At 42.1% G+C, this 19,551-nt stretch overlaps 1 protein-coding gene across 4 annotated transcripts in view; it reads right to left on the bottom strand.

Moving 5' to 3' along the window:
* Positions 1–1,318: 1,318 nt before the first annotated feature.
* The window catches only part of LOC116226926 (nectin-3-like), a 35,402-nt gene continuing 17,169 nt past the window's right edge, over positions 1,319–19,551 (bottom strand). Inside the window, exons 2-6 of one of the 4 annotated variants that reach the window (XM_031589987.2) lie at positions 13,493–13,644; positions 12,097–12,435; positions 6,891–7,202; positions 6,359–6,504; positions 1,319–5,791 (exon numbers count right to left, since the gene is read on the bottom strand). In XM_031589987.2, the coding sequence (XP_031445847.2) occupies positions 5,705–5,791; positions 6,359–6,504; positions 6,891–7,202; positions 12,097–12,435; positions 13,493–13,644 (1,036 nt within the window). In that variant the 3' untranslated portion in view covers positions 1,319–5,704. The other 3 variants (XM_031589986.2, XM_090152178.1, XM_031589985.2) reach the window with 3 other exon arrangements.

The raw sequence follows: 19,551 nt of genomic DNA, 5'->3' as shown, positions 1-19,551 counted from the left end.
CTGCCTTAAAATTAAATTGAAAGGAACACTTGCTGGGGGTCAGTCTCATTTTCAGGCTTTAGTCTTTCTCTTTCAACTTATGCCACAAAGGAGAATGACTAGCAAAGGGAAAGGCAGGTGATCAGCAGGTTTTTTTTTTAAAACAACATTTTCTCCCCTTCCCTGTTGGTTCACATTTTTGCCCAGAGGTGCTATGCTTCTGGTTCCAGCCTGGAGAAGTGGCCAGGGACCATCTCCTTAGGGCCATCACCATTTCATAAGTTCCCTTATGCAGTTGCCACAGTTGTTTGCTAACAACTGGCACAGGATTGGGGCTTGGATTGGGGTTGGCTCCTTGTGTCCTGGGGTGTTGACACAGGAACACAATGTTAGAGTTCTTCCCAGCTCAGCCAGCTCCTGGAAGGGAGAAGGAAAGCAAAGAAAAGGTGCAGGAGACAAGAAGGCAGCATCTTCAAAGGTCAGATGAGTAGGGATATCATCAGGGAGAGGAATCAGCAATGAACATACTTGGAAAAACCAGCTAGAAGTTAGAGGATCCTCAGACCTTCTCACTTGCCTTTCAGGAGAACAGTCATCAGAACAACTGATGTTGTTTCCTGGTGAATTCTGGTTTCATTTTTTTCCCCTATGGTGGCCTCAAAATCCATCTCTGTCAGATCCACAGTTGGGTGATACAATCATGAACCTAAGACTGAAGAGTTATTACTACACAGTCACCACACGTGCCTTTTGCTGGGCCAGATCCCACCAGAGAACACAGCTTCATCCTTCCTTCAGGCTGGGACATCGTTATGTATGATCCAGCCTCAGTCCCCTTCATTCTGCATCTTACTCAGAAAGCTTCTACCCTAGAGGAGCCTGCAGAGAGCTCAGCACTTTCTGCTGACAGTCAGGTCTTGGCTTATCCCTGCAGCCCAAGACCTGGAATCCCTTTTCCAATGATCTTGACATGGCCAGAAATCTTTACAGTAAAGATATCTGTTTCTTAGGAAGAACTGCTGAAGATACATGGACAAATACTGAACCACTGAGTTGAAAATGGCCACATTGCCTCTATTCACAAATTCTTTCTAGAAAGGACACAACCCTCAAAACGTTTTCGTTTTATATCCTCAAAACGAAATAGTTCTGAACTTGATATGCAAAGTTCTTAAAACATTATTGGATTTTCCCTTTTCTCATCTTTGTGTATGTGTATATGGGTTCTGATATTTAGAAATAAACCTATGGCAAACAAATGTCTTAATTTTCCCCTGTCCGATGGAAAGGTGAAAAAACTCATTTATGAAACTGGCTGTATTTCTGTAGAACTGTAGCTTTATTTCTGTAGATAGTTCCTTGACGCCTCTGTGGCAAATGTTAGTTTCTTTAAGCTTAAATTATAACACTGGGTATTTACAGAATTTTCAGCATCCCGTCATAATCTGTTTGAAGGATAATATCAAATAAAATATTCAAATTAAAAGAAACATTTTAACTTTTAGTCTAAATGTGTTTGGTTTTTGTTTTTTTTTTCATTTCCCACTCCCTTCCCCCCCCCTCCCCAGTTTTTCCTCGCATCTTAATTTTTGTATGTGATCTCTGGTACACTTCTACTAGACAAGCCGTTTTTTCTTCCCCTTTCTTGAGGATGATTCATCCTAAAAATTGCAGTTCGGGAAGTCGTAATGATGTTTGTGCTGTACAGGGGTCTTAGACTGAGGATTCTCTCAGTCTTCCCAGAAATTTCATGTGGATCTTTTACCCAAAGCTGAACAGACCACAGCACAGTCTGTCTGCTTGGATAAGAGTGGAGTGCCTCTTTCACACACAGCTTTATGTAAGCAAAGATGAAAGCTGTGAAGATATGAGGAAGTCTTTTGTATGGCTTCCAAAGTTCGAGTGATTTCTGGTATCCTAAGAGTGAAAACAAAAGTATGTCTGACTTTTATCTGTCTGGTTTGATAGCCTCTTTATGAAAAAGAAAATGCACTCATTTAAGGCAATTCTCTCATTTCAGTGGGTTTACTGTTGCCCAGTGCTGAAAAAGGAGTGAACAACAATAGGCTATATTTTTTTCCAAGTATGAATTCATAAGAAAATTCCCTGATGCGATATTTAGTTGATGAATAATTCCTCAGGGTCATCACAGAATAATGAAATGATGAATGGTGCTTTCAGACTTCATTCGCCAAAACAAAGTTCCCTTTCACTGCATGGATTTAGTTCCATGTCTCTGCCAGTAGTGGTTTTGATAGAATAATATTCTTCCTGCTTCAGCCATGACTTGTCAAATGTTTGAGGGCAGCACTTCAGCTACATTTCAAAGTCACATCCTCAGTCCTTATGCGTTACTGCTCTGGTGGAGTCAGGAACCAGCACCCAGAGAGAAAAAACACCAGTGCAGGCAGATTCCTGCAGCAACCCACCATGACAAAGCATAAACATGGGCAAGCTGCACAAACTTAGAATTCTTTTTTATATACTGATACAATAAGTTCAAAAAGCATAGCTTCACATCTTATTCAAGGACTGTATCTAAACACAAGTGTATATTATATTATGGTGATAGCGGAACACATTGTGCTCATTCATCATGCTTTGCACTACGTCACCAAACTCTTGTCAGGGCTCTTGTAGTTTAAAAGTTGAACAATAACTGTTTTCCCTTTTTCCCCACCCCTGATACGGTGAGGCATTGGCACAGGCTGCCCAAGGAGGTAAGGAGTCCCTGGAGGTGTTCAAGAACTGTGTAGATGTGGCACTGCAGGACATGGTTAGTGGGCATAAGGTGATGACTGGTCAACGGTTGCACTAGATGATGTTAGTGGTCTTTTCCAACCTAAATGATACTATGATTTTTATATTCCAATGAACTACCAGTACACCAATATGCCATAGGATTTTCTCTGGTTTGACTTGACTGTATTTTCCAGGTGAATAAAAAATCCTATTGCACCCTTCCCTAAAAATCAAAGTCCCAGAGAAAAAGGCAACCCTATTTGTATGGTCCAATTCACAAAAAGCAAAGGAAAACAAAACAAAATAGAAACACACACAAAAAAACTCCCAAAACCTCTGTGAGACGTAATGCAAGACAAAGTTCTACAGGGAGTACGTGCTTCAGGCTCAATTACAGCCTATCAGCTGTCAGCAAAGCTATGTTAGAATTGTCCTTATCTTCATTTCCTCCAGCTCAGTCATCTCCTCTGTAACCAAACCCATTGTGAGGCCCTGCAGCAAGGGGGAATTTTGGTCAATGTATGGATGCATGCTGTAACTATACTTTTACCTATGCTTTGGGGGATTTCAGTGGTGGTAAAACTAACCTGGGACATTCCTGTACACTATGTTTTCACTTACTTTCAAAGCTAAGCTGCTCCACATTGCTTCCTTGGAGCAGAAATATAGAGCAGTTCATTCTGCTTCAAGTTCTGATGAGCTTTATTTTTGTTTCTCTAAACCAATTGAAATTTGCAGCATTTCATACTCGACATGCTGTTTGTTAAAACAAATACTAAAGATATGAATAAACCTGTCTGAAGTGCTGGAGTTTTACTACCAAATTGTTCACACAGATAACTTGACAAACGACATAAGCACAAGATAATCGTAAAGAAACCTCAGAACAACAGTTAGGATATTATTCACCCACAGTAAAACCTTCATCCCCCCAGTCACATGCTTGTTTGTTCTCACAAAGGTGGTTTCTATCTATTTTATACTCCTTTCCACATCTGACAGCTGGTTCATTGTACATAGCCTGGATGCCTGTATTTAGCTCTTTGCTACATGAAGCCAAACACAATAGCAGTAGTATACAAGTAGTATACAGTATTTTATGGTGCTGTATTTCAGCTGATGGATTTGTATATAATGAAGGCAAATATGCACACTGGTTTTAAATGCTCTACCTTTGGACATCGTTTTGCTGTTCTCATCCCAATGCTGTAAAAAACAAATAGATGAATAACATGGGTTTTTTTTTTCCACAGTATTATGCTGCCATGTCCTCCCTTTTCATTCAGCCTCTAGTTCTGTTGCAGAAACATACAAAAGCCCTTCACAGTTCAACATTCAGCAAAAGAGCAAAAGTCAGAAACACACATAAGCAGGCCTTTTCTTTACTTCAAACTCTGTTTTTTCCCATTCTAGATCAACTTGTAAAAAAACAAAAACATATTTCTACAATTTCCATATGCTTAATAAGGATTCAAGAAATCCTTTGTGCTTTTTCATCATCTTTCTGAATTTTTTTTTTATTCCCATGTCCAGACTCCCCATTTCTGCAGACGACTTTTCTCTTTTTTTCTCTTCATTTTATTAAAGAGAGAGAGAGAGAGAGAGAGAGAGAGAGAGAGAGAGAGAAAGAAAGAAAGAAAGAAAGAAAGAAAGAAAGAAAGAAAGAAAGAAAGAAAGAAAGAAAGAAAGAGAGAAAGAAAAGCCCAGTAGTCCAAATATTTGTAGTATCTTCTCTTAAAAACAACCTTAACAATTATTAGAAAAAAACAACCAAACACCCGAAGGCCAAGTGTGGACCCTATTGAGCAGAGAGATCTGTCACGACACAGCCCAAGAACCCTGGAGCAGTGTTCCTTTGCATGCAACCCATTGGATACAAAATACTCCAGGGGAAGGTCTGCTTCACTCCCTTGTCCCTTCCCATACAGGTGTGGAGGAAACTTAAATTGCAGTTGTGGGGAAGTTTGGAAAAAATCAGGTTTCCTCCTTTGACAGTTACGGGGCTCAAGAGAAAAATTCCCAATTGCAAGAGTTGCTGGTATGTAGCTGGTTCCCCTTTCCTTGCAATCATCAGATCACTATTACTAAGCATTAGGGATTCTATAAAAGCTTTTTATGACAAGAAGTGGGTTTATTCATTCTCAGCTCACCCACTCTCTTTCATTTCACTTGACTCAGCTTTTCGGCCTCCACACAACCTGCTTCATCCGGGAAGTACACATGAATTAGATGTGCAAGGGAAAACCAGATAGCATACACTTGCTGCATGGAGCCAGGAGGACAGGAGTAAAGGGAGGGCTGCTCTGCCCAATACTCTTCCAAACACTCCTTAAATTCCCCCACCTCTTCACCTCTTCCCCCCAGGCAGGTGTGATTACGTGGAAACAGGAGGCAACTGTGTTAGATTAAATGAAAAATTGGCTGTGGAAACCATTGAAGGAGAAGGAAACTTCTCTTTGCCTTTAAATAACTTTCTAGGAAAGGGTGGTAACTTCCTGGTGTCTGATGGCTTGGAGTCTGCCGCCAGGGTTACAAGTCTGATCCAGCTGCAGACATGCTCCATCTCCCATGCCCGCTGGGGAGAAGGTTCCTGGCAGCTCTCAGTAATGTCAGAAATTCCACACACTTGCTGCTTCCCTCTACCCGAAGCAGAATCTCCTAAATCACTGCTCCACAAAATACCACACTGCCTCAGAAAACCCTCAATCCGCTTGGAGCCTGGGATGTTGAAATATGGGAAAAGAATAAATACAGCATAGAAAATGCCAACCACAAGTTGCATTACAGACCCATACAGCCAACAGTCTTAGAGTCTTAAATAAATAATTCACAGCTTTTCTTCTACAAAACGGAATGAAATTATCTAAGAAAATAAATATGTATTATAAAACGTTCTTTTTTCCCCCCTCTATTTCCTTTGGTGTGATGTCACAGCAGGTCTACATGACAGTCCAAGATGTCCACGTGTAGGGCATGCAGGAGCTCACGTGTTGGGCACTGCAGCTGTAGCCTGCTTGCCAGTAAACATGTACTGTCCACATGCTCTCTCCTTGGCACATACAGCAAGGACCTAGCAGAAGAGATGTTTTATTTCACTTTTTTGAAAAACATATGTATGTCTTAAGTGCAGGGGTTCAGACTCGGGCTGCCTGCATTACCAAATAGTGCTTTGTGTCTGTCGGTGCTCAAGCACAGTAGACAGAGCCTTTCCCCTTGCAACCCCTTTAGTAGACCTCAGCTTGGATTTAGAAAAATAGCATCAGTGGAAGAAATGCATTGTACTTCCTGCCACTGCCTTATTTTTTCTCCACATCATTAATTAAAGGCAAAGGTGCATGCCTCAGGCATATTCTGTAGAGAGGCTGAGGAGCCTTCAGCACAAAATAGTACTTAGTCACGTGGCATCCAACTGGGTCTGTTCCTGTTTTGAACTTGCATCCTTCACAGAACCCTGTAAGCTCACATGTGGCTGCGTTTCCCATCCTGAGCAATGCACTGTGGCATGCTCCTCTTCCAGAGCCCCCCTCCTGTTCAAGAAACATCCTTGAAAGCATGGCCTAGCCAAGCAGAAGAGTGGTATAAGGGTATGGTTGCCATCTGAACTTTGCTGTTCCTCAGCGAGGGAACACAGACCTACCCAGCAAGGCCAGGCTGGGTTTCTCTCTGGATCATGAAGGTGTCTCAGGCAGCAGCAAAGGAGCAACACGAAGAGGAGAAGGAACATCAGAGAGACCAGCACCCCCACAACAATGGCCATGGTTGGTGCCATGATACTGTCCTGACCTGTGGGAAAAGTAGCAGGTGTTCAAGCAGGCTTGTTCATGAAGAAAGAACACCCAAACCCATTTTGGACATCCCTTGGCTGATCCCCTGGGTCAGAGGAGGTAAAGAGGCATATGCAAGCATACATACAAGCAGTAAAACTAACAGACCTGTTTTTGGGGTCTGGTGGCCCAGAGACATACCACAGCATTCCAAATGGATGCCAAATGCCTGCATCATTGCCTAGGATGTCTGGCTGTTCCCCAGCACCTTCTCCTGTCCCTCCCCATCCCAGCTGCTCTTCATGGTGCCTTTCCCACCTGCCCTCCAGCCCTTAGAGGCTGATTTAGCCCAGGAGGTGTTACCATGTCTTTTATTCCAGGGAAGGAGTCAGGTTGCATACTGACCTTGTGTCAGACTGTCCATGGGCAGGGACAGGGTCACATTTAGAGACGGGTGCTGGATCACACAGGCAATGGGGTAGTCCTTGAGGATTTTGGAGTGGGCATGGGTGAAGTTGCTGATGACAGTGATGGTCTGGTTGCTGAGGTGGATGTGGTACTCCTTTGGTTTCTGCAGTAGGGTGCTGGGAAGGTGCCAGGTGATTTTTGGAGCTGGCTTCCCTGTTGCTGAGCAGCTCATCCCCACCACTACCTCAGAGACTTCACCTTTGTCAGGACTGGGTATAAGCTTGGCTTCCACTTTGGGGTCTGAGATGGCTGTAAAACATAAAGTAGAAAAATCAATTGAGTTAAGAACACTTGGATTTACTGTTATCTTAGAATCACAGAATACCCCAAGCTGGAAGGGACTTGCAGCTCCATGCCGTTCCCTCGGGCCCTGTCGCTGTCACTCAGAGCAGAGCTCAGCGCTGTCCCTCCGCTCCCTGTGAGGAGCTGCAGCCGCCATCAGGCCTCCCCTCAACTCCTCTGCTCTGTGCCAAACAAGGGAGAGCCAGGGACCTCAGCCAATCCTCATATACAATGCCCTCTAGATCCTTCACCATCTTTACAGCTCTCCTTAGGATCCTCTCTAATAGTTTTATCTTATTTTTTATATTGTGGTGCCTGAAACTGCACACAGTTCTTTATGAAAACGAAGAGGTTGGCAAAATCAGAGGACAAGAGGGTAGAAATGCACAGCTTTCAAATTCACTACTAAAAGCAGCCCTACTGATGAGTGGTAATGACGGGCGAGTGAAAACAACAGACAGTGGAACTGTGAAACCATGTCCTCCTCTCTTCAAAAAGGTTGAACTGCTTCAGTGACTCAAAGCACTTGCTCTTATTCCTTAAGCTCATCTGCAAGGTTTGTTTTATTGCTTTTTAAGACATGCAAACTTGAGCACTTAGGGACTAAATGCATCTATTTATGCAAGACAGTAACTGAATGTGTATGAAGTGACACCACAGGATTTCAGATGTGAAGGCTTTGTATTTATACATCTTTTCTTTCCCCTAATGTCAAATTTTGGGGTGTCATAGTAACCTCCAAAAGTTTTCTTAAAGATTGGTTTTCCAAATTCCTCCACACACTACAAGATTTGTAGCTGCAGTCTTATTTAGTCTTAGACAGCAGATGCAATGAACCTCTCACCACTGACACATATTCACGTGAAACCTGCTTGTTGATTCCTATTTATATTTGCAGTATTTTCAGGAAATAAAGAAATGGGAGAAGTGCAAGAAGCTTTCTTCAACTTGGATAGAACTCCAGGGAAGATCTGAACACCTGAGGACACATGTCCCTGGACAAGATGATCTGTTTTCAAGAAAGCAGAAGAAAACGCAGAGATGATGAGCTCTTCTCCATTGTACGAGGTAGGAAAACCAAGGTGTTTGGTCCTGGAGGGAAATCTTTTGGAGTTTAACACTACAAACTCATTAGCAGGCAACAGGATGATTGTCAGAGTATCCAAACCTTGCACTGTTTCCGGAATGGCCAAACTGAAATTTTTGTGTTGAAAATTAAGCAAGTGGCTGGATTTTCATGAGAACTGAATAGCTGCTATTCACTACTACCACAAGTGGATGCGCTTTGTATCTGTGAAAATCAATCAAATCATAAAATCATAGAATAATCTGGGTTGCAAAGGACCTCTGAAAGTCACCTAGTCCAAGCTCCTCCTCAAACCAATCAATTAAACTCAGACTGTCATGCCAAGACTTATAAAGGCATATAACTCCATTTGGGAGTTAGATCTCCCAAGTTTCCAGAGAACAGTTCATCAGCCTGGCCTCTACCAGCATGTGCTGGTAGTACAGGGGTCCAAATCATACTCTACTTCCAGGTGTCTGCTTCTGATAATTTTGCCTTTTAAAATAATTTAAGTGCAGTGGCATTTCTGGTTTTGTTCAAGTTTGAGTTAATATGAATGCCTTCTGATTTAAAAAGTGTCTAAGAAATAGTACTATTTAATAGTACTAGATGCATATATTACTATTTTACATAGCAAAAAAACCCAATCAGAACAATATTTATGCTGAAATTGATTTTTGCCAAAACTTCAGCAAACAAATAACTATTTTTTAGTAATCCTGGTTTTAAGCAGCAAATTTTGTTTAGTCTTACTAAGAAAAATGATTTTATGTTTCATTTTGGGGCGTAAAACAAGGTTTCTGTATGAATGATATATAAAGGACACCAAATGTTTCTGTTAAAGGGGGTTAACAGCACATGCCAGCTGCATAGCAGCACCTATGCCTCTGGTAAAATCCTACATGCACCTCATGAAACTGGATCTTCCAAGCCATAACAGCCACTAAGACATTTTACATAATCATGTTTTGTTTTCCTATGGCTTTGCCTCACTATTTACTATGGTTATGCTGCTTAAAAGAATAAAATAGATATTTCTCAGTGTTTGCATCACCCTCTGATAGAAATTCAGACCCTAGAAACAGAGCTGATAAAACCCCATTTGTGTTGCTCTGAGAGCTAAAAAAAAAAAAAGGCTTAGGGGGATTTCAGTTGGAACTTCTCAAAATCTCCCATCTTTGAAATGACAAGTGTCATAAACACTTTATGTTTTGATTAATAAATGGTTTCTGAACTTCTTCTTTCACTCACGGGATGTATAAAAATAGCACATCCACCCACAGTGCTAACTTCAAACATTAGGTTATGATGTCCAAAAGCAGTAAAGGAAAACTGCCACACACTCTTCTCTTTACCGGAGAGCCTGTTTTAAAAAGCACAGAAGGCAGATTGGTGCCACTGCTCCAGTCTGGCAATCTCTTAAAATCTTAACCAATTACAAAAGATTAAGGTGAATCTTGGCTTATAAAGGCACACAGAGGAGAAGAGAAAAAATGCTCAGCATCACATCTTGGCAGACATACATGTATGCCAAATCCATTCTCCTCACTAGACAGTTCTCTGCCTTCCCACACTGGAATCCAGGGAATTATTTGTAGGCAAGAAAAACACAGGACAGTTGCTCTTTGCCTTACCATATGTCTGTAGAAGATACACAGTCAAAATATGCGAGCACTTTCTCTTGCACGTGCTATTTGTTAACATGTGCACTGAGTTGGTGTTTGATGCACGTTTAGAGTAACTGCTGGTTTCCTATTTCATCAAAATATTTATTTCATGTGAAAAACTACTTACAAGACATGTTGTACCTGACTTCATAGGCCCTTCAGAGCAGCAATGTAAACATTTCCAGGCTTGAGCTGTGAAGGTGCTCCTAACTATTGGAAAAGGTGGCTTTCTAGTGAATGTGTGCCAGCTTTGACTGCAATTGGGCTTCTGTTATTTAAGGGCAACTGCTAGATCATGATGTGCTTGTAATATTTCAAGGCTGAACTTTGGTCTCAAATTAACGGCTGAACATTTTTAGGAATTAGTGTGTCTCATGTGCCTTTTCCATCCATGTGGATGCTCGTCAGCAACGCAGCCTCAGCTTCCTGATCTGAGTCAACAGTGTCATGGCTTTCTCCATGGTGCTGGAGACTTCCATGTGGATGGGGCCATCTACTTGCAAGCAGAAGGTGTCTGTAGGTCTTCAACCCAGCAAAACCTTGCCTAGACTCAAGTGACACATGCCCCTCTCTCCATACTCCAAACTCTACCCCTTTCTGGGTTCCATTTTCATCGTCTTTTGAAACAAAAGTCAGCAAAACATTTCTAGTGGAAAATGGAGGTGAAAGAACAGGCACTAAAGAAACCTGCAAAGCAGGCTGAAAATACTCTGTGCCAAGACATCATTTGTTATGGGATAGAAGACTGCTGCTGCTTCACATTGTTATTTTCAGCTAAATAGGTCTGAGATTTCTGTCTCCCATACCTATTTCATTTTTCCCAGCATCACTTCTGGTTCTTACCAAGGTTTCACTTCATCACACTATGTAGCACTGTGTCCATTCTGGAATAGCCTCTTCTGCTGAAGGCTGATGTAACAGAGCAATAATCACCCTGTAAACTCCCTGGCTGTCCCTGTCAGATGGCAGACACATGCCAGCAGCTCATTTGCTTCAAGTGCTGCCACTAGTCAGCTTGCTTACTTTGCCTGCGATCCCCTTGCCCCTGGACATTTCTGCCATCTTCTCCCTCCCAGCCTGCAGAAAGGCTTGGCTGGGAAATCAAGGAAATTAAGAGCATCTCAAATGTGTTACTGCAGTTAGGTTAAAACGAACCCTTTCTGCGAGCACTTAGTTGGTTATGTACTCACTCTAGCACTGGGGCAGCATGCTGCCAGCTGCCAGGGAAGTGAAACCCCTAGCTGACGTGTCTTTGAGAGAAGCAGGTAGAGCTGCTGACAAAAGTACATTGAGCAGAAAAAAAAAGAAAAAAAGAAAAAAAGAAAAAATGGAAAAAAAAAAACACCCAGCTTTTGTTGCTTTTGTTTTCATGCCTTGAGCTCTGCTAAGAGGTGGATCATAGCCACAAAACTGGTAATTTTGGGAATCATTTCCCACACTTGGATAAAAAACAGACAGAATAAATCAAAGCCAATTTAACTCCATGTTTAGATTCTCATAGTAAGCAAGAATGAAATCTCTCTGCTAGGCTCTTCCATATATTCCTGTAATGCATGATTCAGCATTTACCCTCTGTGTGACTCAGCATCAAGTGATCTGCTCTAGGAGCTTTATCAGAAGAGAGGAAAGAAAGACTTCTGCTTCAGATCTGTTTTTCCCCCACGTTTCCCCTTCTCTTTCCCCTGTTGCTTATGTCATCATTCCTCATAAGCCAAGGTTGTCTGTTTCTTCCTCCAGCACAAGGTTCCTTGTGTGTGAGGATGCTTGTGGCTGCATGCTTTGGCTCTCTCTTTGAAACACGCTGATGCTGACCTGTACAAGATTCAGGTCAACAGGGGGACATGTGGGGACAGCCGCCAACCCAGTATTGGGCCAGAGGAACTCCAGAGAAGCAGTAGGGCACCTGTCAGCTGCTGTTGACTTAAAAGGGAAGAAAATTGGAGAAGTGTTCAACAGTGCCTTCCCATCAGAAGTAAAAATGACAAGGAAGGCAGAGCCAGGGAAGAAACAGAGCCACCTTTCCCACAGAGATTTAGCAATGAGCACTGACCAGGGAAGGTTTTCCCCAGAGGGAATGGCTTGATCCTCAGAAAGATGTCATACCCTTTCTGCAATTAGAGTGTCTTACCGTAAACCTTGAGGCACATCCTGCCAGTGACAGCTCCCGAGGGAAAGGTGTTGAAGATGCACTTGTAGCATCCTTCATCTTGCAGGGTGACTCGGTGAAGGGAGATGGCCGAGGCTTGCAGGTCGCTGTGGGCAAAGCTCACATGGCCATCGTAGCTCTTTGCTATCTTTTGGCCATTCATTGTACTGTAAGTTGCTATGTTGTCTTCAGCCCCATCCATTTCCTTCTGCCAGGTCACTTGTATTATGTCTTCGTTCGTGACTGACTGGCATGAGAAAGTAATATTTCCGCCTGCCTGGACCGACTGCACCTTTTTGTGCATCACCTGCACAGAGCCTGCTGAAGAAGCAGGGACCACATTTAGCATCTTCCACTCTCCCACTGCAGCCCACCCCAGCACATGTTTTGCGTCCCAGTCGTCACCCTTGGAGGGCTTCCCTGTCTGTGCTACCAGACCAAAACCAAAAACACAACTTAAAGGAGTTTCCACAGGAATTTGGCTGAAGGTGGCACCTCTCACACCGCTTCCTATGAAACATTTCAGCAGCTCTTTACCTGTGCTGTGATTAGGGATCTTCAGGGAGAAGGGAAAAATAATCACTCCTCTTCCAATTCACTGCCACATAGGGAAAAAAAATACAAAGGGACAGGCAAGTGCCTAAATGTCTCCAGGTTTAACAGCCCAGACCCAAAGTTCTTTGGTTCACAGGATGATAGCTCTTAAAATTTATCTGCACAGATCTCTCTGTGGTGTGTTGGAAGGGAGATAGCACCAGAAACACTTACAGCACTGAAAATGTATTCCATTTGCAGGAACCTGAAGTATTGTTTTTAAAGAGGAGTGAGGCTGTCTGCAGTGCCTTAAGTCCACCTCGATCATATCTAGACCTCCTGGCATGTCTTATCCAGGCGGAGATGTGCAGAACACCCAGTAGCCAGCCATGAGCCAGTAGGTATTTTGCAGTTCAGACCTCAGCAGAGCAGAATAGGGCAGAATACAAGCCACGGCCATGGAAATTATTTGAGGACAAATTCAGGCTTTAGTAAATATGAAAAGAAATGTAACATGCCCACAGTTCTAATGATCTGAACTTCTAATTGTCCAAAAGTACCATGTTACAGATCAGATACAGAAAAGTATCATTCTTACAGATAACTCTGTCCTGGCTAAAGAAAATTAGTGCCATACCCTGGCTCCAGTCTCATCTAAATCAGGAGTTGAAATCCAGTTTTAGTTCTGTGGGTCACTGGTTTATGATGCAGAATTTGTAAACAAAGCCATACATTAGCTTCCAAACACACTGACAACAAATCAATGAACAGATGCTGCCTTTGTCCCCTGAAGACTTCTGCATCATCACAATGATTAAGAAGGGAGGAGAGAGTGGGAGATTACCTGAGGTGAGGGCCCAGAGGCTGGAGAGGAGCAGGCAAGTGGCCATCATCCCAGCTGCGTCCCCAGGACCAACGAGCGACCGACTGATCCATTGCACCACGGCTTCCCCTTTTTTATGCTTTTGCTCTCTCTCTGGGGACATTCCGCTGTCTCTGCAAATACGGTAAGAGGTGCCTCATAAACTGTTCTTGGTCCACGTGCACTCAGCTGAATAACAAAAATTCTGACAAGTGTCAGAGCTGGAAATCTAGGTTTCCCAGTCAGACCACCAGAGAGGCAGGGTTTACAAGGCTGGGTTTTTCAGAAGCACCTTACTTATGAGGTTTTGTCAAGGGCTTAAACTAAAGCCCAGGTCTCTACCTTGGCTACGTGTCTGGGAGACAGCTGGGTGGTCCTGGAGCCAGCACCAAATGTGAAGTAGGAGGAATGACCACTCCAGGAGGAACAGCCATCCTGGAAGGAATGGCCACTCCAGGAGGAATAGCAGCCTGGGGTCTGCATGTGCACTGGAGCACCAGGAGCTGCTGGTGCCTCAAGGCCTCAGCCAGGCCAGGAGCCCAGGAAGGTCCAGGCACAGGTTGAGGTGGCTCACCGAGCTGCTCTGAGTCACTGTGTTTGTGCCATTTTTGCTTTGTCATGTCTATCTCTGTGCTTCTTTTTTTCACAGCTGGGATCATGTTTCCGAAACCAATACAAATCTTGTCCCATGGGTCACTTCTGCACCCTTCATCAAACCAGTCAGCGAGACCTCATTTGCTAATCAAACTGTTACTGGCACGCTCAGTCTGAAGTTTCTGTTTTCCGATTAGGTGGCTTATGTATTTGCAAATGACGATGACACTGACAACTCTGATAACTGTGACTGCATTAGAAATGTTTTTGTTTATCATTTATCTGAATTGCCGCACGGACTAGCCTTCAATCATGTGAGTGGCTTGGGGAAAACCAAAAGGTCCAAGCCACAACACAACAAAAACTTCTGAGGCATGTTTACACGCATAGTTCCTCCTTTCAAGTGGTAATTAATTACCTTAAAAAAAACAATAACTGGAGTTTTGGTATTCCTGTTACGCTTAAGAAACATTTTGGACGCACTTTTGAGTAGGCACAGTGATTCATTCATTTCATTCTGCAAACTGGGACTGCCTCACACTATAGTCTTCCTCCTTTAAGGTATATCACTTTGTTTTTCTTTCCTAGAGTTATTTCCATTGTCTTATTCTACCTCAGTATTTCTGGAAGGGCATTCTGATCTAATCAAATGAAGCAAGAACATGAAATCTGTGAAATATGTTTCCTGTGAAGTTTTCCAGACCATTCTACAGCTATTGTACAGGAAATAGCTCCATTGAGATATGAAGCAAGACCCTGGACCATGTCAGAGGGGTAAACTGACAGCTTTGAAATGGAGACCTCCAATTGACAAACAAATACGTAATTTCTGATTTTCACCTTCAGAAGCTTCAAAACTGAAAAACACTGAAGATTTACTGGAACTATATTCTTTTGCATCAAAGCCTCCTGGCAGGATGAGAGTGATCTCTATAGGGATGTGGAGATGCTCTCCAGGCTTTGCTGGTGTACTTACGTTAGCTCTATCATGATTTTGAAACAAAACATTGACAGAAGAACTTCAAGAAACTTGCAGATCCTTTTGATGAAATCTTCACGGCTGAACCTCACCACTTAGTGATCACAAAAGGAACTGCACTTTGAATGAAAGCATGCCTAGTTTACATAACTTTCTATTCACAGAAATAGAATCACACTTCATTTTATTTTTTGCCAAAAACATTCTACTCTTCCTAAAGTCTATCTCGTATTTTCCAAAACTCATTTATGACAAGTTCTGTATTAATCAATACAAAGTGAACAGTTAAAGCATAGGAATGTTTTCCCATAGGAATAAAGAGCAAAAAGGAGAAAGGGAGGGAAGGATGTTTCAAGGCCAGAATAAGAAAGATATCCTTGACTAGAATTTGTAAAGTGTAAGCAAATATTCTTCATCCTCAACAATTTGTAGTGCTTCTTCTCAATGTTTAGCAGGTAGGGAAGAAAGATAGAATTGGTGAACATGGATCTAATGTTAGTGTTGCAATTAGAATTTATTCTGCAACACTCTTCCCTTCCCCCAAGAGAAGGGGAGGAAGTAGGGGAAAAAAGCCAACTTGATTCAGGTAAGAAAACTAACTTATTAAAAATAATGTGAGATAATACGGAATAATTAGGAAATCAAACAAAACTCCTATGAAGAAGGGTTGAGGAAACTGGGCTTGTTTAGCTTGGAGAAAAGAAGGAGGAGACCTCATTGTGGCCTTCTAATATTTGAAAGGAGCATATAAACAAGAGGCGGAAAGGCTGTTTATGAGGGTAGATAGTGATAGGACAAGGGGGGAATGGTTTTAAACTGAGACAGGGGAGGTTTAGGTTAGATATTAGGAGGAAGTTTTCCACGCAGAGGGTGGTGACACACTGGAACAGGTTGCCCAAGGAGGTTTGGATGCCCCATCCCTCGAGGCATTCAGGGCCAGGCTGGATGTGGCTCTGGGCAGCCTGGTCTGGTGGTTGGTGACCCCGCACATAGCAAGGGGGTTGAAACGAGATGATCATTGTGGTCCTTTTCAACCCAGGCTATTCTATGATTCTGTGATTCTATGATGTTAAAGTTCTGAGAATTACTTTTGTACTGCCTGGTTAGTTAATTAATAGACTCAGAGGTAAATGTTTGTCCAACAGTTAATTCCTTGATTACTTTTTCTTATTTTGCTTTTAGCAGTTGTATGAATCTCTGAGTGACTTCTCAATAATGATTTTTTCTGGCAAATGTACTTCTTACTTAGTTGTCAGAAGTAGACATACTGATCATGTTGCAGATAGGGACCCCGCTATGTGGCTGAGAATATGAAGAGTTTTGATGAGTGCGTAAAACTGTTACGGAAAGAATGGGAGGATAAGAGTTCTAAAAACGTATGTTCATTATTTGTTATTACTAATGGTCTTGCCAATATCTGCTACAGACCAAATTTCAATCACAAGTCAACGAAAAGACCATAAGGCAGAAAGCACCACAGACAATTTTTCGTCTTGTTTCCTCTACTGATTTTTTCTTTGTAGATCACCCTTGATTATGTTGTTATTATGACAGGTTTTATTGCCAGGAATAAGTAAATGGAAGTTTTAAAAGATAAGGGTTCTCTTTTTAGAAATGTAGTTTGCTAAGGAAGCATACATATTTCAAGCAACTCATACTGGGTGGTTTATTTACTGTCAAATAACTATAGTTATCTATCCAAGTCAGTGTTGGTGACCTTGTGACTTCTCTAAGGCCAGTGGATAAAAACAGGCATCATCAGACAGCAGTTCATCAGACTTGGCTTTGGTGTCTAGGATGGTTCAGATCACGGGGATCTGACAATGAGATGAACTTCTCTCTTGAGATGCCTCTTCCCCCCCTTTTTCCCTGTGAAAAGCAACCATATTAACTATCTCATACTAATTTTTGATGCTTGCCTTAGGGCAGATGACCCCAGTAGCCCAGCTACTCTCTACAGAGAGAATTTCCACAGCAGCCTAGTGCTGGGGAAACCAAAGGGTTTACCCCAAAGATAAGGACTGGCACCACTGGAAGGGTATTTTGTCCATCAACTGTTTAGAGAACGTGTCCCTGTGGGCCTAGCTAAAAATCCCACCAACTTCTTATTGTAGGAACACTTCATGTTTGAACTGACGCCTTCAAATGAAAATAAAAATTAGTGATAGCAGTTTTGAAGTGATATCATCTTCACCAGTCACAAAAATCCTATTAGTTACCCACCAGAACTGTTTATATTTTTCTTCAAGTGCTGACAATTATATTTTCTAACTGAGATCAAAATGACATTATTTTCCCTTGACTGCACTAATGTTTTATTTATGTATTTTTATTTTTTTTTTGAAAAACCCTCTGATATTTCAGGGGCTTATAAGTTTTGGTTTGCTTGTTTCTTTCTTAGCAAAGGTTTATTTTAATCAAATGCGAGTATTAACAATTTATTAGCTGTGATCAAAAATAAACTTTTAGATCTGGAGAGCAAACACATTGCAAAGCTCTCACAGTTTAATCCTGGATTATGCACACACTCAAATACGACGAAGCTCATTTAAGTGTGAGGAGGCATGGGCCTGGGAGGGCTTGGGGTAGCACTCACTCAGCTCCCTTCCCAGACATTTGCAAATCTGGATCTGTGCTTAGGTGAGGGCTGCCCAACGGTTTGCAGACCAAAAGCCAAGAAAATGAAATGTACAAAGAGCCCCTGGCGGCAGAGCTGGGATTTTGTGGCAGACGATTCATACGGACCAGGGAGCTCTGCCACAGGTGTTTGCAGTGCTGACCCACCCCTCAGTTTATGCAGCAGATCTGTGCCCTCACTTACCCCCATGGCTCCCAACAGCTTGTATCCAAAAATAGGTAACCTGGCATCAGTTGTCCCCTGTCCCTGTCACATCACCAGTTTCTCCCAGCCCTTGCTTCAGCCCCTCCATTCTATGCTATACGAACAGGTACATTAAAGAGATCAGATTTTCAGAAAGTGCTAGCACTTACAAAGCATTTCAAATAGAACATTCAAACACAAGAGCAAATAAAGTCTTTGGGTTTGGAAAAACTTGGCTTTAGTGTTTGAAAATGGATGTTTTCAGTTCTCAGATCTACTGAAACACCTGAAAACAGTATGACTATCCATGGATCCAGAGGCCTTCTGTGGGCTCGGATGTTTCCTCAGCTTGTTTTTAAAACATGTTGGAATTCTTCTTGTCCTAACTTTTTAAAAGGTTATTTAGAGAGCTTAGAGAAACCAGTTCTGAAACGTTTAGTTGTAGTTTCCTCTTAAATGAGCATAACTGATAGTATATTATTCATAGTTGCCAACAGCAATACATGCAAGGAAAGCAAGTGTCATTCTCCATAACTGAATTATGAATTGAAAAGCAAACTTTCAGTGATCCAAACCATAAAAATACAAGACAAGAGACTGCCACTGAAAAAAAGTAGTCTGTTAAACTCAGATGCTACTAGGTGTCATGGTGACTCTCTGGGTAGCATGTCTGCCTTACAGCCAACTACTTGAGGGATTGTGTCTCATACTAGGACCTTGGCTCCCTTTCAGAGTATTGCAGAAATAAGCAGCGTGTGGCACTTTCAGAGGTGTCATCCTTCAGAGGAAATGTTAAATATACTGTCCTTCTGCCAGATCTCCAGTTGGAAATTAAAGGTCCTCCAGGTACTCTTTCAATAGAGTGAGTAATAATCTTGGGGTTCTGGCCGAGATTCCATCTCCCAGTGAAAAGAATTTGTAATGGTTGGGACATGTTTCACAAAACAGCAGAGGTCACATGAACCAATAGAAAAGACTCATTAAAAATGTTCCTCCATATGTATTTTTAACATAGAAAGTCACTTATTTGATTAAATTTCAACAGTTCTAAGCATAAATGTCCCATACAGGGATATTAAAAAATAGAAAATATATCTTCCATTACATATTGCTAGGAAACAGCTAATCCCCATGGACATCTTTGAAAAATTCAGCCTAGGTTTTTGAAAGGTCCATGAAAAATGTCTGATAGCAGAGAACTGTAACAGCATTTATTATTAAGTATAAAGATGCTGATGAGCATGCTACTGCACTCTCAATGTACCAAGAAATGATACATTTCCAAATGTACCTTTACACTGGAGACCATTAACCTGTCAAGTTGGCATTCATATGCCTTTACGTCTTCCCCCAAGAAATCTTCCACACAGCAGGAATCACAGTGAAAGTTATTTAATGGCATTATGTGAATATTCTGCCAGCGCTGTATATAAGTGTGGAAGAGATTTTTAGCATCCCTTGTGTGGTTTGACTGATGTAGGACAGGCTCTCAATTAAATTCTCTATCCCCCTCAGCCCTAAAAAGATAACCTGACATACAGCATTTCAGTGTGCCAAGAGTCTGTAAACTGTTTAGGGACAGAACACAACAGGCTGCACCGGTGAGCTGGACCTGGCTCTGTGGAGTTTATCAATAATACATTCCAT

The sequence above is a fragment of the Phasianus colchicus genome, chromosome 1, assembly GCF_987193195.1.
Source record: "Phasianus colchicus chromosome 1, bPhaCol1.hap1.1, whole genome shotgun sequence".
NCBI lineage: Eukaryota > Metazoa > Chordata > Aves > Galliformes > Phasianidae > Phasianus > Phasianus colchicus.
Note: the sequence above shows the minus strand (reverse complement) of the source record. Positions and strands in the feature narration are given on the sequence as shown.